This window comes from Hypanus sabinus, chromosome 21, assembly GCF_030144855.1.
Source record: "Hypanus sabinus isolate sHypSab1 chromosome 21, sHypSab1.hap1, whole genome shotgun sequence".
NCBI lineage: Eukaryota > Metazoa > Chordata > Chondrichthyes > Myliobatiformes > Dasyatidae > Hypanus > Hypanus sabinus.
Window position 1 is genome coordinate 57,639,695 of NC_082726.1, and position 27,130 is coordinate 57,666,824.

Below are 27,130 nucleotides of genomic sequence, written 5' to 3' on the forward strand. Positions count from 1 at the left end.
CATCACTGCAGTAGAGGAGGCCATGGACTGACATGTCAGACCTCAACATCTACTGTACCCTGTGTGGCCCCCTGTACTGCCTCCTGGGCAGCATCTATGAAAAGAGAAATAGAGATAAAGTTTCATATCCCGGACTCTTTGCTTATTTAGTTATTATATACAATGCAGAGTTGGCCCTTGGAGCTGTGCTGCCCAGCAATCTCCAATTTAATCCTAGCAGAATCTTAGGACAATATGCAATTAACCTACCAGCCGGTATGTCTTCGGAATGTGAGAAGAGATCGGAGCACCCAGAGGAAACCCACATGGTCACGGGGAGAACATACAAACTCCTCACTAGTGGCAGTGGTCGCTGGTACTGTAAAGCATCGTGCTACCGTGCCGCCCAAATCTGTAATATCGTAGTCTCACTCTGTTTCTCAGTCTAGTCATCATGGTTCTTGCATCCTATTTGTCTACCTGCACAGCACTTTCTCTGCAGCACTATACTCTGTATTCTGTTTTCCTGTTTCCTATCTCAATATAATTACAAATGGAGGGATCTGTCTGCATGGTACACAAAAAAAAAAGTTTTTCACTGTACCCTTGTATGTGCATCACCAGACAATCACCAAAAAGAGAAAATCTGCAGACAATGGAAATCTGAGCAACACACACAAAATGCTGGAGGAACTCAGCAGGCCAGGCAACTTCTATGGGAAAAAGTACAGTTAACATTTTGGGATGAAACCCTTCAGCAGGACTAGAGAAAAAAAGCTAAGGAGTAGAATTAAAAGGTAGGGTGTGGGGAGAGAACTTACAGGTGATCGATGAAATGTGGAGGGGGAGGGATGAAGTAAAGAGCTTGAAAGTTGATAGATGAAAGAGACAGAAGGCCATGGAAGAAATAAAAAGGGGGGGGGGGGAAGAGCACCGGAGGGAAGTGATGGGCAGGCAAGGAGGTGAGATGAGAGAGGGAAAAGGGAATGGAAAATGAAGAGGGGGGTGTGGGAGGGATTACCAGAAGTTTGAGAAATCGATGTTCATGCCATCAGGTTGGAGGCTACCCAAATGGAATATAAAGTGTTGTTCCTCCATCCTAAGTGTGGCCTCATCACGACAGTGGAGGAGGACATGGATGGACATATGGGAATGGGAAGTAGAATTAAAATGGGTGGCTACTGGGAGAGCCCAGACAATCAACAATTTACTGCCCAACTGGTTTGATCTTGTAAAGGGTTGGTGAATCATCTTGAACTATTGTAGCCATGTTTTAAAGGTCTATAATAATTTAGCTCTGGGTGGTTTGCTAAGTTAGTTCTGAATTAACAATAGTGTTGTTAGTCCAGACACATTAAAGTCAGCAAATTACTTTTCCTAAAAGATGTGAACCAGCTGAATTTCATAACTATCCAGTGTTTTCATGGTTTCCATGAATTATGAGCTTCTTTTGATATATAAATTCCCATCAACTTTAATAAATTGATTGAATTTACTTTCTTAGCTGCTTTGGTTTTGGAATTTGTGTCTCTTGATTGTTAACCGAGTCTGCCCTATTATATGCTTAATAACATACTAACATACCCCAAAACTGTAAGAAGCTTGTACCTTCTCCACCTTGTTCTCTCCTCGATGGGTGGCAATCAGCATAGTGTCAATAAAAAGTAAGGAGATATAAGCAGAACTGCCATTTTTGGAGTGTGGCATTGTTAGAGTGATCTGGCTTTGGCTCAACAGGCTTGGGCAAGCACAGGCAGACGAAGCTCTAACTGACTAAGTAAGAAAATTTCTAGTAAGGTTTTCCCCCTATTAGTACATAGCTAGTGCACTGAGAATGATCAGAAAGTTTCTTTTTTTCTTGCTTTCACTCTCAGTATGAGCTGCCCAGTTCCTTTTTTTTTGTTTTTTTTTGTTTAGGGGGTTTTTATACATATATAAAAATTATAGAAGTTTCTTTATCTTTTTTTCTTTTCATGGAATAATAAGAGGAGAATTGATTATTTTATTCTTTATTAAATACTATTAGATTAATATGTATGATCTTGACAATGTTTATTTTACCTTTTATATGAATTGTTATCGATATAGGTATTTGAGATAATTCTCTTGTATATATATGTATTTTTAATTAATAAAAAGATTGAAAAAGAAAGAAAAAATACATAGCTAGTGCACTGAGAATGGATCCAGAAGTGATGGCATGTTCCTTGTGTGAGATGTGGGAAATACAGAAGACCTCCAGTCTCCTTGATAGCTGCATCTGCACAAAGTGCATCAAGCTTATTAGAAGCCATGTTAAGGAACTGGAGCTGCAGCTGATGATCTTCGGTTCATATGGGAGAATGAGGAGGTGATAGATAGGAGCTACAGGGAGGTAGTCACCCCTAGGTTGCAGAAGGCAGGTCCCTGAGTGACTGTCAGGAGAAGGGAAGTGAATAGACAGACAGTGCAGAGTATTCCTGACCTCTGTGTCTGCTCCCCTGAATGATACGTGTACCACTTTGGATACACTTGCAAGGTGGAGGGGTCCTACTAGAGGGAACCTGCAGCATTCGGGTCTCTAGCACTGAGTCTGGCTTTGTGCCTCAGAAGGGAAGGGGTAGGAGAGAAGAGGAGTGCAGTTATGATAGGGGATTTCATAATTAGAGAAGAAAAAAGCAGATTCTGCGGACAAGAAAGGGACACACGGATGGCATGTTGCCTCCCAGGTGCCAGAGTCAAGGATCCGGTTTGTAAAGGGGAGGATGAACTGCCGGGAGTTGTGGTATATATTCATACCAATGACATAAGTAGGAAGTCATGAAGAGAGTAACTAGGGAGTTAGGCAGAAGGCTGAAAAGCAGGACCTCCAGGGTAATAATCTCTGGATTGCTGCCTATGCCAATTGCCATTGAGGGTAAGAATGGGATGACTTGGCAGATGGCTGAAGCTGAAGGAATTGGTGCAGGGAGCAGGATTTCAGATTTCTGGATCATTGGGATCCCTTCTGGCAAAGGTATGACCTATACTAAAAGGACGGGTTATACACCTAAAGCCGAGGGGGGACCAATATCCTGGTAGGGAGGTTTGCTGGAGTTGTTGGGGAAGGTTTAAACTATTTTGACGGGGTGGGAGCTGGAGAGACAGGGCTTAGGATGGAGCAGTTGGTATACACGTAGATGGAGGGTGTAGAGATTCTGTGAAGAAGAGGCAGATGATAGGGCAAAATTATAGCCAGTGGGATAAGTTAAAGTGTACCAGGGTGCCAGAACCAAAAAGGGTGATGAATGCAGAACTGAAGGTTTGATATTTGAATGCACTTAGGGTGTGGAATGATCTTGAAGTGCAGTTAGAGACTGGCAGATATGATGTTGTGAGCATTTCCGAGTCGTGGCTGAAAGATCGTAATTGTGAGCTTAACGCCCTTGTATTGAAACGTCAGGCAGGTAGGCAGCAGAGGTGGAGCACCTCTGTTGGTAAAACGATGTGACATGGGATCATAAGATATAGACTCTTGGTGGATAGATCCACCTTATTTACAGACACCCCTGATCCTGGAATCACTTTATGGACATACAATCTATGTACAGTATATAAGCTATCTTATATATTTATATTTTTGCATTGGTTATTGTGTTTTTTGTGTTGCATCGGATCTGGAGCAACAATTACTTTGTTCTCCTTTACTCTTGAATACTGGAAATGACATTAAACATCAAGCAGTGAAATAAAAAAGAAACTGATGGGAATACTCAACAGATAAAACAGTATCTAAGGAAAGGAAAGCAGAGAATTTTACCAGTAGCTGGAAAAACAATTTTTATGGTAGAGACCAGAATTGCTGTTTTGCCAAGAAATAGCAAGAGGTTAAACAGAGATCTGTTCTCTGAAATGGATGTGAAGAAGAATTGAGCTCCTGGCCAATACCTATCCCTCAATCAACATCAAGTTTTTTAAAAAATGCAGTCAGTAACATACTGTCTGGGGGAGTGTGTTGTGCATGATATGGTTCCAAACATCACTAAAAGTCAAAACAGCAAAAATGCCAGAAACTCTGCAAATCAAGCAGCATTGAAGGAGTGGGAAAATAAATGTAAGGTCAATGACCTTTCATCAAAAGTAATAAGGCTTTCTCCTGAAACATTGGTTTTGTTTTGCTCTCCACAAATGCTACCTGACTTACAGAGTATTTCTGGAATTTACTGCTTTTTGTTGCAGATTTCCAGAATTTGCATATTTTTGATTCAATTCAACATTACAATGAATCTTATAATACTAGTTGTGTATGTTTTGCTGCTTTTCAATCAAATAAAAGATTCTTGGTTATTTTCTCATTGTCATTTATGAGAGTCTGTTGTGCATAAGTGGGATGACATAGCAATGAAGGTAGATTTGGGATAAATCTGTTGGCGTGTGGCCAAGTGCTTTGGACTAGCGATCTGAAGGTCGTTCAGACCGAGGTACTGTGTGTGTCCTTGAGCAAGGCACTTAACCATACATTGTTTCTGCTCGTTTATAGCCCAGTGGCGGCAGTTGGTGCAGTATGGACAAGGCAAGACAATACTTAACAAATGAATATGCGGTAAAGATTTGTGGAAAGATTGCAAACTATTTCTCAAAGTTCCTTTATTGCATCAGTCTTCCAATTGCTTAACAAATGATTGTTGGTCTTGCTGTAAAATAGTTGCTGCAATATAGGCGAGAAGTATCTTGCCTTTTATTTTACAACCTGCAAACTGTTTCCCAAAACATCCTTCATTGCACCAGTCTTCCAACCACTCAGCGAAGTACTGTTGGATCCTGCTGCTGATATCTGCATAATATGTCGATGAGAAATCTTGCAAGATAGTCGCTTTATTGCATCGGTCTGCCAAAAGGCTCTGAAGGGCGCCGTTGTTTTTTCCCCCAAAATACTTTATTCAGGAATATTACAAAATAAGGTTATTTACATAGAAAAAAACATTAGTTAAATCTGAATCCTTATACAATAAATAAAGTTATTTACAATAATTATGCGTTGGCTCTCTGTTCCCATTTAAATTTTTACAATATGTTTACATATTGTATTCGAATGTTTACAATAAACCATTCATTGACTCTCAAACTTTAGGCAAGGATTAAAAACTTATTTACAATAAGGTAAAAATTATTAACAATAAATATCTCTCGTTCCTTTACGGTCTATACATTTCTCAGCGTTTGAGACACCTGGCGACTCGCTGTCAAGTTGGCACCTCCAACTCCAGTACAGGTACTACGAATAAAGACGCTCGCCCGAGTGTGACGTCTTCGTGGCGAGGCCCCGCCCTCTATTTGTGACGTACAGTCGGAGGCGGCTGGCATCGGCGGGCGGGTTTTTACGCGTGCGCACTCCCGAGCCCCGGGCTGCTTCTCGGCACAAGGAAGTCAACTCGAGCAACTGGGGGGGTGGGGGGCAAGAAGAGTTTGTGAACTTTAAAAGAGAATAATGTCGGAGTTCGACGCTAATCCGTTCGCGGATCCGGTGGACATAAATCCCTTTCAGGTAAAAGAAACGGAGTGGGTTGGTGTTAGTGGGAGGGGGGAGTAAACAAACGTATATTCGGCCGGGCCCAGAAGCTGAGGCGAATTCCTGAGCGAAGCCTAACGCTGGGGTGCTGATTGACGCGGCCCTGACCAATGGACAGGCAGTCAACTGCCCATTTTGCGCCTCTCCACACATGTAGGGGCGGGCCGAAGCTGGATCAAGTTAGATTGGCGCTGCACAGCTTTTGCTACTCCGATGAAAGTTGGTGGAAAAGTTACTGGGCGATAGCCTTTGTGTTCCCAGAGCCTTATTTGATACCTTCAGGCAAATATTCTCACATTAAAATGAGAGACCAAGTCTGGCAGGGGTTTTTAAACTGGGGCAGGAAACAGGTGCAGCTCATTCCTTTAGAAAGGTCAATTCCAGAGTTTGAGGTAATGCCCACACCCATTCTATAACGTCGTCACACATTGTGTTTTTTAAAGCCCGACCTTGATCTTGCTTAAAAATATTTTGAGTGTCATCTGACATTTTTATTATGGGGTTTACAGCATTCGGGCAATCATTCAGAGAAAACAAACAGAAAATGCTGCGTTATTGTATCATCTGGTGAGAGGAATAAAGTTAGAACCCTTATTGTTCAATAGAACTCTAACCATTGTGATGAAAGTTAATTGACCTGAAATATTAACTGCTTTCCACTCCAACCATACTGTCTTTCTGCAGATTTTAAGCATCTCAAGTTTTTCTGCTTTTCAGTGATATTTTCAGCCCACTTTTGTTTCCACAGTTTCAAACCTTTTCAACATTTAAAAATATTTCTTTTCTAAAGATTTGAGCTCTTTAATCTTTCCTGATTCTTCTGATCTTTCAAATCATCTTCCTTGCAATTCTTAAGCCTTCTCCAGTGTACTTACTATGAGCAGAACTATGTGTTGTGATTTGGTCTAACCAATGTTGTTTTATCTCTTTGGCATCGTGATACATAAATTCTGTATACTTGTTTACAAATTAACTTGAGAATTGTACAGTTCACTTTTTAATTCTATTTTTTTCTGTAAACTAAATCTTATTGCATCAACTCAAATACAATTTATAGTGTGTGAACCGGTAACTCTGATTCCATTAAATGTTGTTGAAACAGCTATCACTGTTGGATCTGGTTTTGAAGAAGGCAAGAAAATAGAATTTTATCAGTTCAGTTTTTGTGATAAAATTAAAGTTGCATTTTTCTGTACATAGATCACGGAGCCTTATTGCATGGTAATTGGTTCATTCCTGTTATGTTCCTGGTTTTGGTTTAAATTCTAGAACACCTACAAGCTTTATTTCAAAAGTTATAAGTAAGTTTTATTATCAAAGTACATTTATGTCGCCATTATCAACCCGAGATACATTTTCTTGCAAGCATAATCAGCAAATCTATAGAATAGTGAGTGTAACAGGATCAACTAGAGTGCAGAAGGCAACAAACTGCAAATCCAAATATGAATAAACAGCAATAAGTAACAAGAACATGAGATAAAAAGATGAAGAGTCCTTAAAATAAGATCATTGGTTTTGGGAACAACTCAATGGATGTGCAAGTAAGTGCAATTGTCCCCGTTGTTCAAGAGCCTGATGGTTGTCAGGTTTTTGAACCTGGTTATCAAGTACCTTTTACTTAATGGCAACAGTGAGAAAAGAGCTTGGTGTGGGTGGTAGGATCTCTAATGGTGGGGATCTCTGTTACTTAATGATGGATGCTGATTTGTACAACAGCCTTTCGCGTAGATGTGCTCAGTGTTCAGGAGAGCTTTACCCATGATGTACAGGGCCGAATCCACTACCTTTTGTAGGATTTTCCATTCAAAGGCATTGGTGTTTCCATACCAGGCTGGAATGCAGCCAGTCAATACACTCTCCACTGCACATCTGTAGAAGTTGTTAATGTTTTAGTTATCATGCCAAATCTCCACAATCTCCTGTGAAAATAGAGGTGCTGCCTTTTAACCCTGAAGTGCGAGAGAGGAGTTGATTTTTCTTTTGGAGTAAGGCATGCAAAATGCCGGATGAACTCAGCTGGTCACACGGCATCAGTGGAAAGGAATAGAATTGATGTTTTGGGATGAGATCCTTCATAAAAGGGTGGGTAATGTAGCAGGATCCTCTTTTAAGTCAGTATGGGTGAAAGTCAGGAACAGGAAGGGAGCTTTTACTCTACTGGAGGTATTCTATTGGCCCCCTGGTAGCGGCAGAGATACCAAGGAGCAGATTGGGAGGCAGATTTTAGAAAGGTGCAAAAATAACAGGGTTGTTATCATGGGTGACTTTAACTTCCCTAATATTGATTGGCACTTGATTAGTTCCAAGGGTTTAGATGGGGCAGAGTTTGTTAAGTGTGTCCAGGATGGATTCCTGACACAGTATGTTGACAGACCGACTAGGGGGAATGCCATACTAGATCTAGTATTAGGTAACAAACCGGGTCAGGTCACAAATCTGTCAGTGGGTGAGCATCTGGGGGACAGTGATCACTGCTCCCTGACCTTTAGCATTATCGTGGAAAAGGATAGAATCAGAGAGGACAGGAAAATTTTTAATTGGGGAAGGGCAAATTATGAGGCTATAAGGCTAGAACTTGCGGGTGTGAACTGGGATGATGTTTTTGCAGGGAAATGTACTATGGACATGTGGTCGATGTTTAAGGATCTCTTGCAGGATGTTAGGGATAAATATGTCCCGGTGAGGAAGATAAAGAATGGTAGGGTGAAGGAACCATGGGTGACAAGTGAAGTGGAAAATCTAGTCAGGTGGAAGAAGGCAGCGTACATGAGGTTTAGGAAGCAAGGATCAGATGGGTCTATTGAGGAATATACGGTAGCAAGAAAGGAGCTTAAGAAGGGGCTGAGAAGAGCAAGAAGGGGGCATGAGAAGGCCTTGGCAAGTAAGGTAAAGGAAAACCCCAAGGCATTCTTCAATTATGTGAAGAACAAAAGGATGACAGGAGTGAAGGTAGGACCGATTAGAGATAAAAGTGGGAAGATGTGCCTGGAGGCTGTGGAAGTGAGCGAGGTCCTCAATGAATACTTCTCTTCGGTATTCACCACTGAAAGGGAACTTGATGACGGTGAGGACAATATGAATGAGGTTGATCTTCTGGAGCATGTTGATGTTAAGGGAGAGGAGGTATTGGAGTTGTTAAAATACATTAGGACAGATAAGTCCCTGGGGCCTGACGGAATATTCCCCAGGCTGCTCCACGAGGCAAGGGAAGAGATTGCTGAACCTCTGGCTAGGATCTTTATGTCCTCGTTGTCCACGGGAATGGTACCGGAGGATTGGAGGGAGGCGAATGTTGTCCCCTTGTTCAAAAAAGGTAGTAGGGATAGTCCAGGTAATTATAGACCAGTGAGCCTTACGTCTGTGGTGGGAAAGCTGTTGGAAAAGATTCTTAGAGATAGGATCTATGGGCATTTAGAGAATCATGGTCTGATCAGGGACAGTCAGCATGGCTTTGTGAAGGGCAGATTGTACCTAACAAGCCTGATAGAGTTCTTTGAGGAGGTGACCAGGCATATAGATGAGGGTAATGCAGTGGATGTGATCTACATGGATTTGACAAGGTTCCACACGGTAGGCTTATTCAGAAAGTCAGAAGGCATGGGATCCAGGGAAGTTAGGCCAGGTGGATTCACAATTGACTTGCCTGCAGAAGGCAGAGGGTTGTGGTGGAGGGAGTACATTCAGATTGGAGGGTTGTGACTAGTGGTATCCCACAGGGATCTGTTCTGGGACCTCTACTTTTTGTGATTTTTATAAACAACCTGGATGAGGGAGTAGAAGGGTGGATTGGCAAGTTTGCAGACGACACAAAGATTGATGGTGGTGTAGATAGTGTAGAGGATTGTTGAAGATTGCAGAGAGACATTGATAGGATGCAGAAGTGGGCTGAGAAGTGGCAGATGGAGTTCAACCCGGAGAAGTGTGAGGTGGTACACTTTGGAAGGACAAACTCCAAGGCAGAGTATAAAGTAAATGGCAGGATACTTGGTAGTGTGGAGGAGCAGAGGGATCTGGGGGTACATGTCCACAGATTCCTGAAAGTTGCCTCACAGGTAGATAGGGTAGTTAAGAAAGCTTATAGGGTGTTAGCTTTCATAAGTCGATGGATAGAGTTTAAGAGACGCGATGTAATGATGCAGTTCTATAAAATTCTAGTTAGGCCACACTTGGAGTACTGTGTCCAGTTCTGGTCGCCTCACTATAGGAAGGATGTGGAAGCATCGGAAAGGGTACAGAGGAGATTTACCAGGATGCTGCCTGGTTTAGAGAGTATGGATTATGATCAGAGGTTAAGGGAGTTAGGGCTTTACTCTTTGGAGAGAAGGAGGATGAGAGGAGACATAATAGAGGTGTACAAGATATTAAGAGGAATTCACAGTGGTCAGCCAGTGCCTCTTCCCCAGGGCACCACTGCTCAGTACAGGAGGACATGGCTTTAAGGTAAGGGGAGGGAAGTTCAAGGGGGATATTAGAGGAAGGTTTTTCACTCAGAGAGTGGTTGGTGCGTGGAATGCACTGCCTGAGTCAGTGGTGCAGGCAGATACGCTAGTGAAATTTAAGAGACTACTAGACAGGTATATGGAGGAATTTAAAGAGGGGGGTTATATGGGAGGTAGGGTTTGAGGGTCGGCACAACATTGTGGGCCGAAGGGCCTGTAATGTGCTGTACTATTCTATGTTCTGTGTTCTAAAATGTCTGACCTGCTGAGTTCCTCCAGCATTTTGAGTGTGTTACACTAAAAAAAATCAACTTCTCTCTCACTGTAGGGTTAGAATAAAATTGTAGTTGTATTACTCTGGATTTCCAGCATCTGCAGAATTTCTTGTATTTTAAAATTTTTTCTGAGTTTTTGGCATCAGTGAGAGCAATTGCATATAAGGACCATAAGGTTTGTAAATGGTGTTGGATTAAATTTGACCTTAAGCCACAAAAACCTGTTAAGACTGAAGGGGAAAATGGCTTATGGAGGGAATTCCCGAGCTTAGATCTGAGGAAACTAAAACTGCGATACCCGTGGTTAAATGATAATTCCTGGACTGGGGTACCATAAGGCCATGAAGCTGAATCAACTGTTAAGGCAGGTGAAGGAGCCAGCATTGCAGTTTTAAAATTGACTTTCTGCCCTAACATGAACAACTGTAGGTCAACAATTCTGGGTGAAGGGCTAATGTGACTTGGTGCAGATTAGGATGCAGGCATTGAAGTTTTTCAATGAATTTAAATTTGCTTTGTGTTGAAGGAAAATAAGTGACTGGTTAAATTTGAGATAGAAGACAAAGAAGCAGAATTATGCCATTTGACCCTTTGGTTCTGCTTTGTCATTCCATCATGGCTGATTTATTATCCCTCTCAACACCATTCTCCTGCCTTCTCACCGTGACCTTTGATGCCCTTACTAATCAAGAACTTATTGACTTTTACTTTAAATATATCCAATGACTTGGCCTCCACAGCTGTCTGTGGCAAGTAATTCCCCAGATTTACCATCCTCTGGCTAAAGAAATTGCTCCTCATTTCTGTTCTGAAAGGATGTCCCTCCATTCTGAAGCTGTGACCTTCAGTCTTGGACTTCCCCACTATAGGACAGTTTGGTCCTGGTCTGAACTCATAACATGTATTGCAGTGTTGAAGAAAGCATAGTGACATTATAGAAATAATTATTCTTCAAAAGACAGTCAGGCAGACATACTTTATTGACCTTGAGGGAAATTGAGTTTCGTTACAGTCACACCAACCAAGAATAGTGTAGAAATATAGCAATATAAAACCATAAATAATTAAATAATGATAAGTGAATTATTCCAAGAGGAAATAAGTCCAGGACCAGTCTGACACTCTGAGGGAGGAGTTGTAAAGTTTGATGGCCACAGGCAGGAATGAGTTCCTATGACGTTCAGTGTTACATCTCGGTGGAATGAGTCTCTGGCTGAACGTACTCCTGTGCCTAACCAGTACATTATGGAGTGGATTGGAGACATTGTCCAAGATGACATGCAACTTGGGCAGCATCGTCTTTTCAGACACCACCATCAGAGAGTCCAGTTTCACCCCCACAACATCACTGTCCTTACGAAAGAGTTTGTTGATTCTATTGGTGTCTGCTACCCTCAGCCTGCTGCCCCAGCACACAACAGCAAACATGTTAGCACTGGCCACCACAGACTCGAAGAACATCCTCAGCATCGTCCGGCAGATGTTAAAGGACCTTGGTCTCCTCAGGAAGTAGAGACGGCTCTGACCCTTCTTGTAGACAGCCTCAGTGTTCTTTGACCAGTCCAGTTTATTATCAATTCATACCCCCAGGTGTTTGTAATCCTCCACCATGTCCACACTGACCCCTTGGATGGAAATGGGTCACCGGTGCCTAAGCCCTCCTCAGGTCCACCACCAGCTCCTTAGTCTTTTTCACATTAAGCTGCAGATGATTCTGCTCACACCATGTGACAAAGTTTCCCACCGTAGCCCTGTACTCCACCTCATCTCCCTTGCTGATGCATCCAACCATGGCAGAGTCATCAGAAAACTTCTGAAGATGGCAAGACTCTGTGCAGTAGTTGGTCTGAGGTGTAGATGGTGAAGAGAAAGGGAGACAGGACAGTCCCCTGTGGTGCCCCAGTGCTGCTGACCACTCTGTCTGACACACAGTGTTGCAAGCGCACGTACTGTGGTCTGCCAGTCAGGTAATCAATAATCCATGACACCAGGGAAGCATCCACCTGCATTACTGTCAGCTTCTCACCCAGCAGAGTAGGGCGGGTGGTGTTGAACGCACTGGAGAAGTCAAAAAACATGACCCTCACAGTGTTCGCCGGCTTGTCCAGGTGGGCATAGACACTGTTCAGCAGGTAGACGATGGCATCTTCAATTCCTAGTCGGGGCTGGTAGATGAACTGGAGGGGGTCTAAGTGTGGCCTAACCATAGGCCGAAGCTGCTCTAGAACAAGTCTCTCCAGGGTCTTCATGATATGGGAGGTCAATGCCACCGGTCTATAGTCATTGGAGCCACTGGGGCGTGGCGTCTTCGGTACAGGGATGAGGCAGGATGTCTTCCACAGCACAGGAACCCTCTGGAGACTCAGGCTCAGGTTGAAGACATGGTGAAGTACTCCACATTGCTGGGGGGCACAGGCTTGAATCAGAATTGAATGGAGATAGGGAAGGCAAAAAAGAAAATAGGATGATGAACAATTATCAAAAAGCCTTTGCATCTGGAGTAGATCTATATTGTTCATTCAATTTCCCCAATGAAACATTGAAATAAATTGTCTGGATTTTTTTTCCATTACTTCACTCCTCTGAATCTTGTGTATATGCTGAGGAATGCTTTTTTTTGGATTTAGTTACATATTTTCCAAAGATTAGTTTCCAGAGTGGCTATTCTTTTCCATCAATAAATATGTGTGCATGTATTATAATGGATTTAAATTCTGGCAGTGTGTCTACAAATTAGTTCAATTTGCACATTTTTAATGGCTCTATAACAGTTTTCTATCAAGATGAATTTTGGAGAAGTCTGAAATTTTGGTTTTCTTATTTCAAGTTCAACAAGCTATTCGTCGGATCTGATTCTGAGCAAGTTTGCCCAATTAAATTCCATGATTTTGTCAGTTTAATTCGAGATTTGATATTTTCTTTGTGTTTTGCATTGGACTTTTTCTTTGCTTACAATATCTTAGCATTTGCTGAAGACAAAGATTAACCTTACTTGTCACATGTACATCAAAATTAAATGTGTCGTTTGTCAAAGGATGTGCTGGAGGCAGCTCATCAATGTTGCTGTGCTTCTGACATCAACCCTAGCATGTCTACAACTTGTTAACCTTAACCTGTCGAATTTTGGACTGTGGAAGGAAACCCACATGTTCCACAGGGAGAGCATCCAATCCCTTTACAGAGGATGCCAGAATTGAACTCCAAATTCCAACATTCCGAACTATAATAGCGTCACGCTAACTGCTGTGTTACCATGGCACCCAAGATAGAGCATGTCACATTTCTCATTACCTATTGACTCATTCCATCTTCACTGTTCACTATCCCTCAGAGTTCTGGGTCATCTGTAGATTTGGAAATTGTACCCAAAAGACACATCCAGGTCATCAATATGCATTTAGAAATGTGAAATTCTCAATGTAAATTTTCTCTCCTTGCAGAGTCATCTGGAGAATGATAACTAAAACAGGAAATCTGTCCAACAGTATGTTAGACCATCAGGCTGTTCTATGTGTATCTGACAGGCACGATTCTCCAAGTATGACTAAATAAGACTGCACCACCACAATTTCTAAATATGTCTTGTCCTACCACCAGCAGAGGTGGTACACCGATGTAAGAATGGGACTAAGTAGCCCTATGAGTGCTTCATATTAATTCCAAATCCCATGGTATCAGGTCAAAGCAGCACTTGGAAACCTGATTGTCACCTACCATCCTCCTTCAAGTGATGAGTCAGTGTTCCTTCATGCTGAGTTATGTGTGAAAGGCATGCTGAATGTAGCAATAGGGATTTGGTAACTCCGCCTGTTACCTGATCTGGTTAACTTCCAATCAGCTTAGCTGACAACACAGGGAATAACTGATGGTCAGCAAGCTAACACAAACAAAACAAGTACAAATGCTAAGCTAACATCATAACAGTGACCTGTTTGTTGGTCTAGCTTCTCACTGTGGAAGTGAGAGGGAGAAAGGCTGTTGTAGGTCATATTGTCAGGTGAACACTTTTTTGTTGAGCTGCAGATCATGGTCTCTCTTTGGGGGCTTTGCTATTGTTTGGTAGGTACCTGCTGAAATAAGTGGGGGAGGGTTGATGCTTGGGAATGGGGAGAGGGGCTTTGGGGTTCTGTTGGGTTTTTTTTCTGTCATTCATTCTTTGAGGTTCTCTTCTATTTTCATGGATGTCTGCAAAGAGCAAGAATTTCAGATTGATAGTAAATTCTCTGATAGTAAATTGAACTCGGCCAGTCAAACAGCATCTGTGGAAAGAGAAGCAGTTACTATTTCAGTCGAAGACATTTTCAGAACCTAACCTCATCTTTACCATTCTGACTATTGCAAAATAAATTCTGTCCATGAATGCATTAGCTAAGAGTATCACTGTATCAGCCTTCTGGAGGTAAATTCTTGAATAGCATGAAAGACACTCTTATCTTGTGTTGCTACATAATTGCACTAAATGGGATGAATTTGGAATGGATGTAACAGCTCAAAACAAGGACATTTGTATAGTAGCAGCAGAAATGTACATCACCATTATCTAATTTTGTAGACTGCCTATCCCTCACTCTGTGCTTGCATTCAAACCTGGTTTGGAGGTTTGCAGAAGGGTACGCTGCAAGTTCTCTTAGTTCTGCCTTTTAAAAAAACAAAAGGATCATATGTTTCAATGCTTTGCCATGAGAGCTGAATTTTAAGTGGTGAGCTTTCTATCTTTGACATCAAGGCAGTATTTGAGAGTGGCATTAAAACTGATGCCAAAGGCGTTTTTCAGCTTTCTGCATACAGTCGAACCTTCTAGCATTCAGATGTGAGCAGTTAAGTAACCAGTAACATGTACCACAAATGCCAGGTATTAATCATTAACAAGAGAATCCTTGTAACCTGCCTTTAATGAATCCTCAGTCAATATCCCAAATCGTAAGAACTTTCTACGGGGGCACAATTGAGAGCATTCTGACGGGCTGCCTGGTATGGGAACTGTACTTCCCTCAATCACAAGACTCTACAGAGAGTGGTGTAGATAGCCCAGCGCATCTGTAGATGTGAACCTCCCACTATTCAGGACATTTACAAATATAGGTGTGTAAAAAGGGCCTGAAGGATAGTTGGGGACCCAAGTCACCCCAACCACAAACTGTTCTGGCTTCTACCATCCGGGAAATGGTACCACAGCATAAAAGCCAGGACCAACAGGCTCTGGAACAGCTAGCTTCCACCAAGCCATCAAACTGATGAGTTTATGCTGATACAATTGTATTTCTATGTTATGTTGACTGTCCTGTTGTACATACTATTTATTATAAATTACTATACATTGCACATTTAGACGGAGACATAACATAAATATTTTCACTCGTATATAAAGAATGTAAGTAATAAAGTCAGTTCAATTCAATTCTAAATTAACCTGGAACTACCCACCCTCTGTGCAGATTAATACACGTGTAGTATGGCTATGAGAACAAGACAGAGACGGGGTATCCTGTAGTTAGTCATTTGCTTTTTGATACCCCAAAGCATTTCCATCACCACATGATGGAATGCTCCCTGCTTGTCATGTTTAGATGTTCCTTTGCAAACTTCTGATGCTGAATTTTGTAGTGAGGACACAGGAAAGGTTTTCTTCTGGTGACTCTTCCATGAAGGTCATATTTGTGCAAGTGTCGCTGCACAGTAGAACAATGCACCACCTCTCCAGAGACTGCTAAATCTTCCTGAAGGTCTTTTGCAGTTAAATGGGGGTTTTGATTTGCCTTTCAGCAATCATACAAGCAGTTCTCTCGGAAAGTTTTCTTGGTCTTCCAGACCTCAACTTGACCTTCACCGTTCCTGTTAACTGCCATTTCTTAATTACATTACAAACTGGGGCAATGGCTACCTGAAAACGCTTTGCTACCTTCTTATAGCCTTCTCCTGCTTTGTGGGCATCATTTATTTTAATTTTCAGAGTGCTAGGCTGTTGCTTAGAGGAGCCCATGGCTGCTGATTGTTGGGACAAGGTTTGAGGAGTCAGGGTATTTATAAAGCTTTGAAATTTGCATCACTTGGCCTTTCCTAAAGATGACTGTGAACAAGCCATAGCCCTAACAAGCTAATTAAGGTCTGAGACCTTGGTAAAGGTTATCTGAGAGCTCAAATCTCTTGGGGTGCCCAAACTTTTGCATGGTGCTCCTTTTTTTCACTCTAAAATTGTACAAAACAAAAATAATACACTAATCCTGCTTAAAATGTTGAAAAGAATGTTTCATCTTTAACTTTGACTTTTGGGGATTAGTTCATCTTCTATTCAACTATTCACAGTAACAGAAATTTTGGCCAGGGGTGCCCAAACTTTTGCATGCCACTGTATTTCATTATGGCTGAGCTGTTTTGGCAGTTCCTTGCAAAACCATGACAACAAAGGCGGTGAGCAGATGGGAATTACTAACACATGCTCCCCTCCAAATCACATGCCTGCATTGCCTTTCCTCTGACACTGTATCTAAGTCCTGGGACATCCTATGAACAGAGGGGAGTGCCACCACCAGAAGGACTGCAGCAGTTCACAAAGGTGGCTCACCACCAGGAGCACCTTCATAGCAGTCAGGGTAGTCTATGAATGGAGGTCTTTCCTGTGTTACTTACACTCCAAAATAAAGCTATCTCAGCAGTGTAGGTGAAGGGTCTTGACCCAAATCATTGCTCTCTGTTTACTGATGGCCCCCTGAGTTCTTCCAGCAATTTGGTTTTTATTCTGGATTCCAGCATCTGCAGTCTTTTGTCTCCGGTAAACTCTTAAACAAGCTGTTCCTTATTAGCTGAAACAATAGCAGTGGACATTCTAATTCTGTACCATTATTTACAAAAGTTGATGAATCTATCAAAGCACAACTAGTCATCATGACGTGCTGTGTCATAAGGCATGAGCAATCATGGTCTTTGACTATGATTGTTTTTGGCAAAATTTTGTCTGCTATTGCAGCCTTCTAGGCAGTGTCTTTACAATTTGGGTGACCCCAGCCATTATCAATACTCATCAGTGATTGTCTGCCTGGCATCAGTGGTCACATAACCAGGACTTGCAAAATGTATCAGCTGCTCATATGTCTCCCTACCACTTGTGCCCATGGCTTCATGTGACCCTGATTGGTGGGGTGGGGGGGTGCTAAGCAGATGCTAAACCTTACCCAACAGTTCTGCAGGCTTGTGGAGGGAAGGAATGCCTTGTACCTCCTTTGGTAGAGACATACCTCCACCCCGCCACCCAAAAAGCACAACTACATAAAATAACTTAGTCAACTTCCAAGAACAGGTCGCATAAAATTCAACATAAAGTGATGTTAGCCTTTCAGTTTATTGTTTTTGCCTTTTTTTTGTCTCCAATTACATATAACAAATTTAAGTATTCCCATAGTGGTGATTTGCTGATTCATGCAAAATGTTAATCTTGACCGGGCAGTGGCTACAGTGTAATTTTGCACTTGGCTGTCCTTGTAAATTTTATCACAGCTGGTTTTTTTTGCACTAAGTTTTCTCATATTTGTAATTTACAACTCCATTGCAAAGTCTATCTGAGGGAATCCTACCCTGGAGAAGCTTAACATTCCTTTCGGAAGTTCAGTGTAACCTTCCCTCTGTTTCCCCTCTGTGATCTCTGCTGCTGTCTGACTCTTCATCTGTGTTCTCACCCAGACCCACTAGCCATGTATCCCAGCTCTTCACTTCCTTCCCTTCCCCCACCACCTTCCTCTTATTTCTCCCCTTCCTTTCCAGTCCTCGTGAAGGTTTTGTCCCGAAATGTCGACTGTTAACTCTATTCTATTGATGCAGCCTAGCATGCTGAGTTCTTCCAGCATTTTGTGTGTTGCTTCACAATTCCATACTTTATTTGATGTTCATTAAAAAATTGACTGCAAAATGGTTAACAAAATCAAAAGTTAAAGTAAAATTATTATCCAAATAAATTATATATCAATCAGCATATACTACCTTGAGATTTGTTTTCTTGTAGGCATTTTCAGGACAAACAAACATTGTACAAGAGAAGGCATGGTGCATAGAGAGTTAGAAAGAACTGAAAACATGAGTTGTAAAATCTTTGAAAGTGAGTTTTTAGGTTGTGAAATCAGTTCAGAGTTAAGGTGGGTGAAGTGAACAAGTGAACAACCGATCCCATCCTTCTGCTCTGTCCCTTTGAGGCACAAATCTTATTGCAGCCACCAGATTATTTTAGTAATTCAGACTAGATAAGAACCTATCATTTTTTTTAAATACATGTGCCTTAGATTCAAACATCAGATGATGCATGAACCTATTAAACAATGACATCTAACTAAGTAAGCTGTCTTGCCATGAACTGTCTGTTCCATGTTGCTTGATGTACTTTTATTCAAAGGTATTATTTTGTTAAGAGTTTGTGTTCAAAAGAGGGTATAAATCAGGTAAGAGAATAAATGTTTACCATTGAAAGTGGTAGGGAACATTGAGGAAGTGGATTTTTAAAAAATCCTCCTCCAGCCCTTAGCCTATTCCAGGCACCTGGCTTCACCTTTCACCTTCCTGCTAGCCTCCTTCTCTCCCCCCCCCCATACTTTTTTTTTATTCTGGCTTCTTCCTTCTTTCCCAATCCTGAAGAAGGGCAGCCTGAAACATCAACTATCTCATCATTTCCGTAGATGCTGCCTAACCTCCAGCATTTTCTGTGTTGTTTTGGATTTTCAGCATCTGCAGAATTTCTTGTGTTCATTTAAAAAAAAATTGCAAGATCCCAGACTTTGAGAGCATATGAAATCATCAGTAAGTCATTCAGCACCTCAGACATTTCCCACAATTCAATAAAATTGCTATGTTTTTCTGTAGTAGTGTAATGATTCCTGTAATATCTTATAATCTATTGATATATATTTAATCTTGGAATACAGAAGAAAGAAAAGCCCAGACTATGAAATATGAATGGTGTCCAAGTCTAGGCATTGCATTTTGGTAAAGATGTGAGGCCCTTGGAGTGATAGTAAAAGATTTTCTAGAGTGATTTCAGGTTTGAGACATTTTTAGTTCTGTAGATAGAATGAGTAAGGTGGGCATGCTCATGTTGACACAGGAGGTTGAGAGGGGATCTGACAGGTACAGTATATAAAATTACATGGTGTCTGGAGAGGATGAATAAAAGGAACTACCGTTGGCGGTATGGTCAAGAAACAGGTTGTATAGTGAGTCTAATTAGCAGCAGAATGAAAGTGACCACAAAAGTAAACTTTACATTAGTATTTCCTGTTTGGAATATGCTGCTGAAAGTAGTTGTGAAAGTAGATTCAATAATAACTTTCAGAAGGATGATGGTTTAGTTAAAAGAATTTGCAACACTCTGGGAAGATGAAGCAGTAGGATTTTTTCACAATGCTTATTTAGTTACTCAATTCATAATAAAATCAAATTGATTTCCACACAAGACTCTTCCTCCTAGAATCTCTCAAGTTACCAGATCGTAAGAGTAATGTGCAGTGTCATGCACTTCAGATGAGTAATTGGTGAATTGTACATGAGGCCTGTGTGATCTGCACAGTTAAAATCTAAATCTTTGTTTAAGTTTTTAAAAACATTTCCTTAGACTTACAGCTTGTGCTTTGCAGGGTCTTTCATTCCTCTTTTCCCCTAACACTAAATATTAATTTTGATGTGTATGGTTTCATGGTAAGTGGTTACAATCTGACTATTATTACAAATGGCCCTTTTGTTTCATCTGATATACAGCTTGATTGTCAGTGGTTAATTGTGGAGAGTGGGTCAGCTGGGAAAGGGGGTTAGGTATGCAGAGAAACGACGACAGACAAACCCTAAACACAAAGTACACTGCAGAAGCTGTGGTCAAATCCAAACGTACAAAAAAGCTGGATAACTCAGCAGGTCGGGCAGCATCCGTTAAAAGGAGCAGTCAACGTTTTGGGTTGAGACCCTTCGTCAGGACTAAAGAAGGAGGGAGCAGGGGCCCTATAAAGAAGGTGGGGGGGAGGGTGGAAAACCAATCAGAGGAAAGATCAAGGGGTGGGGGAGGGGAAGCAGGGAGGGGATAGGCTGGAGAGGTGAAGAAGGAATCTAAGGGGAAAGTACTATGGGTAGTAGAAGAAGGCAGAGTCATGAGAGAGGTGATAGGCAGCTAGAAGAGGAGACAGAGTGAAGGTGGGATGGGGGAAGGGAGAGGGAGGGAATTACTGGAAGTTGGAGAATTCGATGTTCATACCAAGGGGCTGGAGACTACCCAGACGGTATACGAGTTATTGTTCCTCCAACCGAAGTTTGGCCTCATCTTGGCAGTAGAGGAGGCCGTGTATGGACATATCCAAATGGGAATGTGGAGGAGAGTTGAAGTGGGTGGCAACCGGGAGATCCTGTCTGTTGTGGCAGACAGAGCGGAGGTGCTCAATGAAGCGGTCCCCCAATCTGCGTCGGGTCTCGCCAATGTAGAGGAGGCCTCACCAGGAGCACCGGATGCAAGTGAAGCGTTTCCTCAGCTGGAAGGACTGTTTGGGGCCCTGAATGGTGGTAAGAGGTGAAGTGTAGGGACAGGTGTAGCACTTACACTTGCAGGGATAAGTGCCAGGTGGGAGGTATGTGGGGAGGGATGTGTGGACCAGGCAGTCGCAGAGGGAACGATCCCTGCGAAAAGCAGGAAGGGGTAGAGAGGGAAAGATGTCCTTAGTGGTGGAGTCCTGTTGAAGGTGGCGGAAGTTGCAGAGGATAATATGCTAGATTCCTGTTGAAGCTGGCGGAAGTTGCATATTATCCTCCACAACTTCCACCACCTTCAACAGGACCCCACCACTAAGGATTTCCAGCATTTGCAGATTTTATCGTGTTTCTATCCATGCTAATACCTTTCCTGTAATGTCATGGGTTCCTGTTTTGTTAAACAGCCTCATGCGTACCTTGTCAAAAGCCTTCTGAAAATCCAAATAAACAACATCCACTGACTCTCCTTTTATCTATCCTAAATAGAATCATTTGAGGAAATAATATATTTGTCAGGCAAGACTTCCCCGTTTAAAAAAAAAACCATGCTGAATTAGACCTATTTTATCAAAAGCTTCCAAGAACCTCATCCTTAATAATAGACTCCAAAATCTTTCCAACAAGTAAAGTCAGGTTAATTGGCTTATAACTTTCGCTCTTCTGCATCCCATCTTTCTTAAAGAGTGGAGTGACATTTGATCATTATAATGCCTCCACAGTCTCTTCAGCTACCTTTTTCAGAACCCTGTGATGCAGTCCATCTGGTCCAACTGACTTATCTACCTTCAGGCTTTTCAGCTTCCCAGGGTTCAGAGACAGGGATGTGGAGGAGTCAGAGGTCAGGTAGGAGTCTAGGCTTTTGCTCTACGTTGGAAGGCCAGCAACGTGGATGGGTGAAAGAGGACATCCTGTGGATGTCAGACTGGCAAGCACTGTGGATAAGGACCAACTACAATAAGAGGTGGTGACCCACTGGGTCATCTAGTTCCCTACACCCACCTCCTCTGCCCCCAGTCAGTGGATTCTGGAATCAGATGTCTATGAGAGCAGGGAGCATGAGAAATGGCACTCCACCCCTCCCCCCAAGGGGAACCTTAGATTGAAGCCTGAAGATCATTTAGGAAGTCAGGGGTAAGTTTTTTACTCAGAGAGTGGTGAGTGTGAGAAATGGGCTGCCAGCAACGGTGGTGGAGGTGGATACGATAGGGTCTTTTAAGAGGCTTTTAGATAGGTACATGGAGCTTAGTATAATAGAGGGCTATAGGTAAGCCTAGTAATTTCTAAGGTAAGGACGTGTTCGGCATAACTTTGTGGGCCGAAGGGTTGTATTGTGCTGTAAGTTTTCTATGTTCTGTGTTTCTAAGTCTGGAAATTGAGGTCTGATGGCCGAAGCCCTGGGTCTTTGAGTCTGAAGTCCCTGATGAAGTTGGAGGCCCATTGTCCATTGTCTGCAAGTCCACTGGAAACCTGGAGGTCTGCCCTAGGGTTGTGCACATGCTGTGTTGATACCAGAATGTGCGGATATAATTGCCAGCTGCTCCCTGGTTGTGTGGGTTGTTAGTGCAAATGACATATTTTGTTATGTTTTGATGTACATGTGATAAATAAATGAATCTGAACATAAGTATTGAAGTACCGATATGGCAATAGTCTTGGTAAAACTACTCAGTACCTCATGCCTTATTCTATTCAAAAAGGTGCATTCGGATTCCTGGATCAATTCAGTCAAGGGTCCAAAGGTTAATCTCAGGTTAAGAGAAAATAATGTGAAGGCTGCAGGAAAGAAACTTCATTCTTGGATGAGGGAGCAGCTGAGATGAGTTGGTCTAATAACATACACATGCCAAACTAAACAGTAATGGCTGGTAGAGGAAGAGAAGATGCCAAATTTTTGGGGAGGACTTGCTGTCAGAATTGTCATGGAGATGATGAAGAAAGCAAATTAAGATGGTGAAATGACGAGAAAAATTAATGTTGCGATGATTCTCCCTGCAGGAGTAAGCCAATATTGGGCAAATGGAATGTCATCAATATTTCTCTGACAAATTTTATTACATTGTTAATTCCTTTTTGAACTTATGATGCATTAAAATGTATATTAACAATGGCTGAGGGAATTATTAACATAAAAAATCTTTGTTATTTTATTTCAGCGTTTTAGACTCAAATTGAGTCTAATCTAGTAATCACCAGGAAGTTCTTTTTACTGAGATCAAAACAATGATTCTTTTTTGCATTAAAAGACATGAAAATTACGGTTTGGGTATTTTTCCCAAGTTTAATTGCTTGATGTATTGCTCAAATACAAGTATTTGAATTGAAAGGTTGCTTGTTCATCTTTTTATCAAATACAATTAGGTTAATACTTAAAATTACCAGTGATTGGAATTAAGCTGTAATCTTGAGCACTTCTTGATTTTTTCTTTGAACTTCTTCAATCTGAGACAGGACTCCTTCTACAGAATTTGTTGTAAATATTTAATTTTACTTCATGGCTTTCAGTGCCAACAGTGTCAACTGTTACTGCAGTTTGTGACTTGGATTACCAGTTAGGCTGTATTTGGTGCTTGATATATACAATTGATAGGTGTGGGATAATGAAACTTAAATTGGATCAGTATTTTTAAAATCTGGTTTATTATCACTGACATGTAATAAAATCAGTTGCTTTGTGGCAGCAATACAGTGCAAGACAAAACGAAATGAATGTTACAATAGAAGTAAATAATGCTAGAGAGGGATAGCAAAGCATGGTTCATGAACTGTTCAGAAATCTGATGGCAGAGGGAAAGAAGCTGTTCCTAAAAGCTCCTGTACATCTTCCCTTGCGGTAATGATGAGAAGAGGCCACATCTGGGCTAGTGAAAGTCCCTAGTGTTACGAACCCCGTAACTGGGTCACTTACCAGCAAAGATAGAGAGGTCCGTTGAAGTCTGATGGTACTGTTTTTAAACAGTATTTATTGGTAAAAATACACAAAAATAATATCAATGCAAACATACAGATAATATACGTCATCAATACTAACTCTAAAAGTGCGGGTATAATAATAATCAATAAGAAATAGCTCTATCATTGTCTAGGGGATAATGTATTGTCCAATGGAAATATCAAAGTCACTTAGTTCATTTGGGCTGCAGCCTTTGGTTGGAGTCAAGAGACAGATTTTTAAAACTTGCCAGCTTTTCCTTTTTATGATGTCGATCCTTCGAGAGTTCCGTTTTTGTAGTCGGTCCTTTAGCTAAGCCGTTCCATGGAAAACTCGTCATCCGGGCAAGGATGGACACACACACGAGTCACCACCGGCTGTCGCTATTAAACGCTGTCTCGGGATTTCTAGCGTTTCTCCTGGTGCGTCTAAAGGGGTTGTTCCCCAGACCCTCTTTTATCCTTACTCACGGGGTCTCAGATGTCAATCAGGTTGGGATGATGCAATCCCTCAACCAGCCCACTCTGTCATCTCTTGAGGGCTTCAATGAATAGTACAGTACTCAATACATAATTCCGTCTCCAAGAGACAATGGCCATTATCCGTGGCTTTGTCTTTCGGAGGCCCAGGATACATTCCAAACCTTGAGGATTCTGCGTGTCTCTCTCTCATTTCCTGGGTCCCAGACCTGAATTAATAGCGATCTTGCGTTTCTCAAAAAGGAGGGGGCTGCTTTGTACCCTTCGGCCCCTCAGAGTTGTGGCACATACGTAACACTAGTTATGGATTCCGCCTACCTTCTTGAGGCACTCAGGTTTGAAGATGCCCATGCTGTTCCCATGAAAAAGCTGGCTGAGTCAACAACTTTCTTCATCCTCTTTTAATCCTGTGTTTTGGAGCCTCATTACTAGGTGATGAAGCAACCCGTCAGAATGTTCTGCTTCATGTATCTATAGAATTTTGTACAGTAAGAGTCTTTGATGTAACAAATTTCCTCAAGCTCCTTTTTTTCTTTTTCAATATTTTTATTGATTTCTTACAAAAAAGAATACAGAGTACAGGAGGATGTATATCATATATCAATTACAATAAGTGTAAATCACACTTATAGTTTCATTACCCTATATTCATGTAAATTAAATTGAATTGTAATATTGAAAAGTAATAATTTTATTATTGTACAAAAAAATCTAAATCCACTACCAAGAAATGCTGTTTGGTAAAGAAAGAAAAAGGAAAAAAAATCCTTATCATATAGTAAAACATATTATTAGCCAACATCTGTACTTGATAACAAATCAAAGCTCCTAAATGAAGTGATGCCTTTGTGATTGCATCAAAATGCGAGAGTAGGATCCCCTGCTGCTGATCCCTCAATGAGGATCGGTGCATTTTCTCCCGACTTCTCCTCCTTGAAGTCCGCAATCGTTTCCTTGGTCTTGGTGACATTGTGCAAGGTTGTTGTTGCGACACTACTCAACCAGCCGATCTGTCTTGCTCCTGTGCACTCCTTTGTCGCCATGCAAGATTCTATGAATTTATAGATGCCATTTGCGTGTGTCTAGCCGTGCAGTCATGAGTACAGAGAGAGTAGAGCAGGTAGAAAAGCACATTTCCTTGCGGTGTGCCTGTGCTGAATGTCAGTGTGGAGGACATTTGGAAGAGTTTTTGTTCACATCTTCAGATTTATATGAAAAAAACAAACAACTTGTACTTGAATTGGCTATTCAGGATAATACTTCTAATCAAGTCTGGAATTCTACCCCCAACACAATGAGAAATTTAAAATGCTTTTATTTGAGTAAAGCTTGTAACCTGCAGCAGTTTTCAAAACTGGAAGAAATTATAATTTCATATGATAAGTCTGACTTAAATAATTGCCTGTTACTATGCCTACCATCTCCAGTTTGCAGATGGAGATACTTCCTTCCAACATGGGTTTCTGTTCCTATCATGGTTAAACCAGTTCTCAGAGCAGTCTCAATCCACACTAGCTCTCTCTATTCCCCTGATTACAGGCAATAAGTTGACCTATAGTTACCTGCCTTTGACCTTCATCCTTTTTTTTTAAACAGTGGCAAACCTTTTGCCATCTTCCAACCCACCAGGGCATACTCACTGTTTAGAGAATTTTGGTAAATTATCACAAGTGAATCTACCATAACTTTCAGCACTCTGGGATATATCACATCAGGATCAGAGGATGTGTCTACCTTTAGGCCCACTAGTTTGCTCGTCACTACCTCTTCTGTGACAATAATTGTATAGAGGTCCTCATCTCCCATCACATCATAACGTCTCTCTTTAGCCTGTTAGATATGACCTCCACCATTAAGACCAGCACCAAGTAACCATTCAAGGCCTTGGTCACATTACTCTATATTAATTCATCCTTTTTGTCTCCAAGGCTCACAAGCTGTCAAGGATCAGTTTAGTTACAGAGCCTGTCTTTTACAAAATGTTGGGCTAATTGTGTGGACTGAAATAAACAGCTTGTCATCCCGTTATTTTATTCAATATTTTGTTTTATTGTTTGTTTGGTGAGAGGGTCCACAAGAATTTCTTTTTAAATGGTAGGAAAGAGGAAGAGATTGACAATTGAGTAGAAAAGTAATTGAGTAGGGATCTATTGTGATCAGTTTTGTTCTCGATATTTATTGCCTTTTTTTGTATTTGCACAATTTGTTGTCTTTTGCATCTTGGTTATTTGTCCATCTTTGCAGTTTTTCCTCCATTCTGTTGTGTTTCTTTGTATTTACTGTGAATGCCCACAAGAAAATGTATCTCAGGATGGTAGCTTATGTACTTAGGTAATAAATTTACTTAGAACTTTGAAGAAGATTGAACCCTTGTTTTAATTGATAGAACTTTGTCTTTTTGTTTTCTCAGGACCCTTCAGTAACTCAGCTGACGAATGCAAATCAGCAAGGTATTGATGATTTTAATCCATTCACTGAGAATAGCAGGCTGGTAAGTTTTGACATTATTGGTAACTCATTCTTCCTTTGAGTCTATAGAGTGAACATTAACATTGGTCTTTATTTCTAGTTCTGGGGTTGTATAAGTTTCCACCTGCAGGTTTGCTCCATTTGTATCTATGCATAAGTATTTCTCACTGCAACACTTGAGTTCTCAATTTTAGTTGAGGAAGAGATCATTTTATGTTGCAGTGTTTGCTCATCAGGGTGGATGTATGTTTGGGTAATGATTAATTGTGGGTAGGAGTGACATTGAACACAAGTCAGGATATTGTGGTAATTTGTTGGTTAAACACTGTGCACCAACTGGAAATCCCTCAAAACTGGAGATACTGGAAATCCCTCAAAAAATGTTGGTATGTAAATTGTCAGACTTTGATACTTGTTCATGTTACTAAACAAAAGAAGGGACAAAATTATGCTGGATCGTACCCCCACATTCTTCCCATGTATACATGGACTATCACTGGGACTCTAGGTCCTGGAAGACCACCACAGCAAGTAGATTTTGA

The 27,130-nt window shown here is 41.4% G+C and overlaps 1 protein-coding gene across 2 annotated transcripts in view; it reads left to right on the plus strand.

The window, feature by feature from the left end:
• Nucleotides 1-5,313: 5,313 nt before the first annotated feature.
• Nucleotides 5,314-27,130, plus strand: part of scamp2 (secretory carrier membrane protein 2) — a 58,019-nt gene continuing 36,202 nt past the window's right edge. The window contains exons 1-2 of one of the 2 annotated variants that reach the window (XM_059946633.1): nucleotides 5,314-5,482; nucleotides 26,530-26,610. In XM_059946633.1, coding sequence (XP_059802616.1) covers nucleotides 5,426-5,482; nucleotides 26,530-26,610 — 138 coding nt within the window. In that variant the 5' untranslated portion in view covers nucleotides 5,314-5,425. The remainder of the gene's footprint in view (nucleotides 5,483-26,529; nucleotides 26,611-27,130) is intronic. The other variant, XM_059946634.1, reaches the window with a different exon arrangement.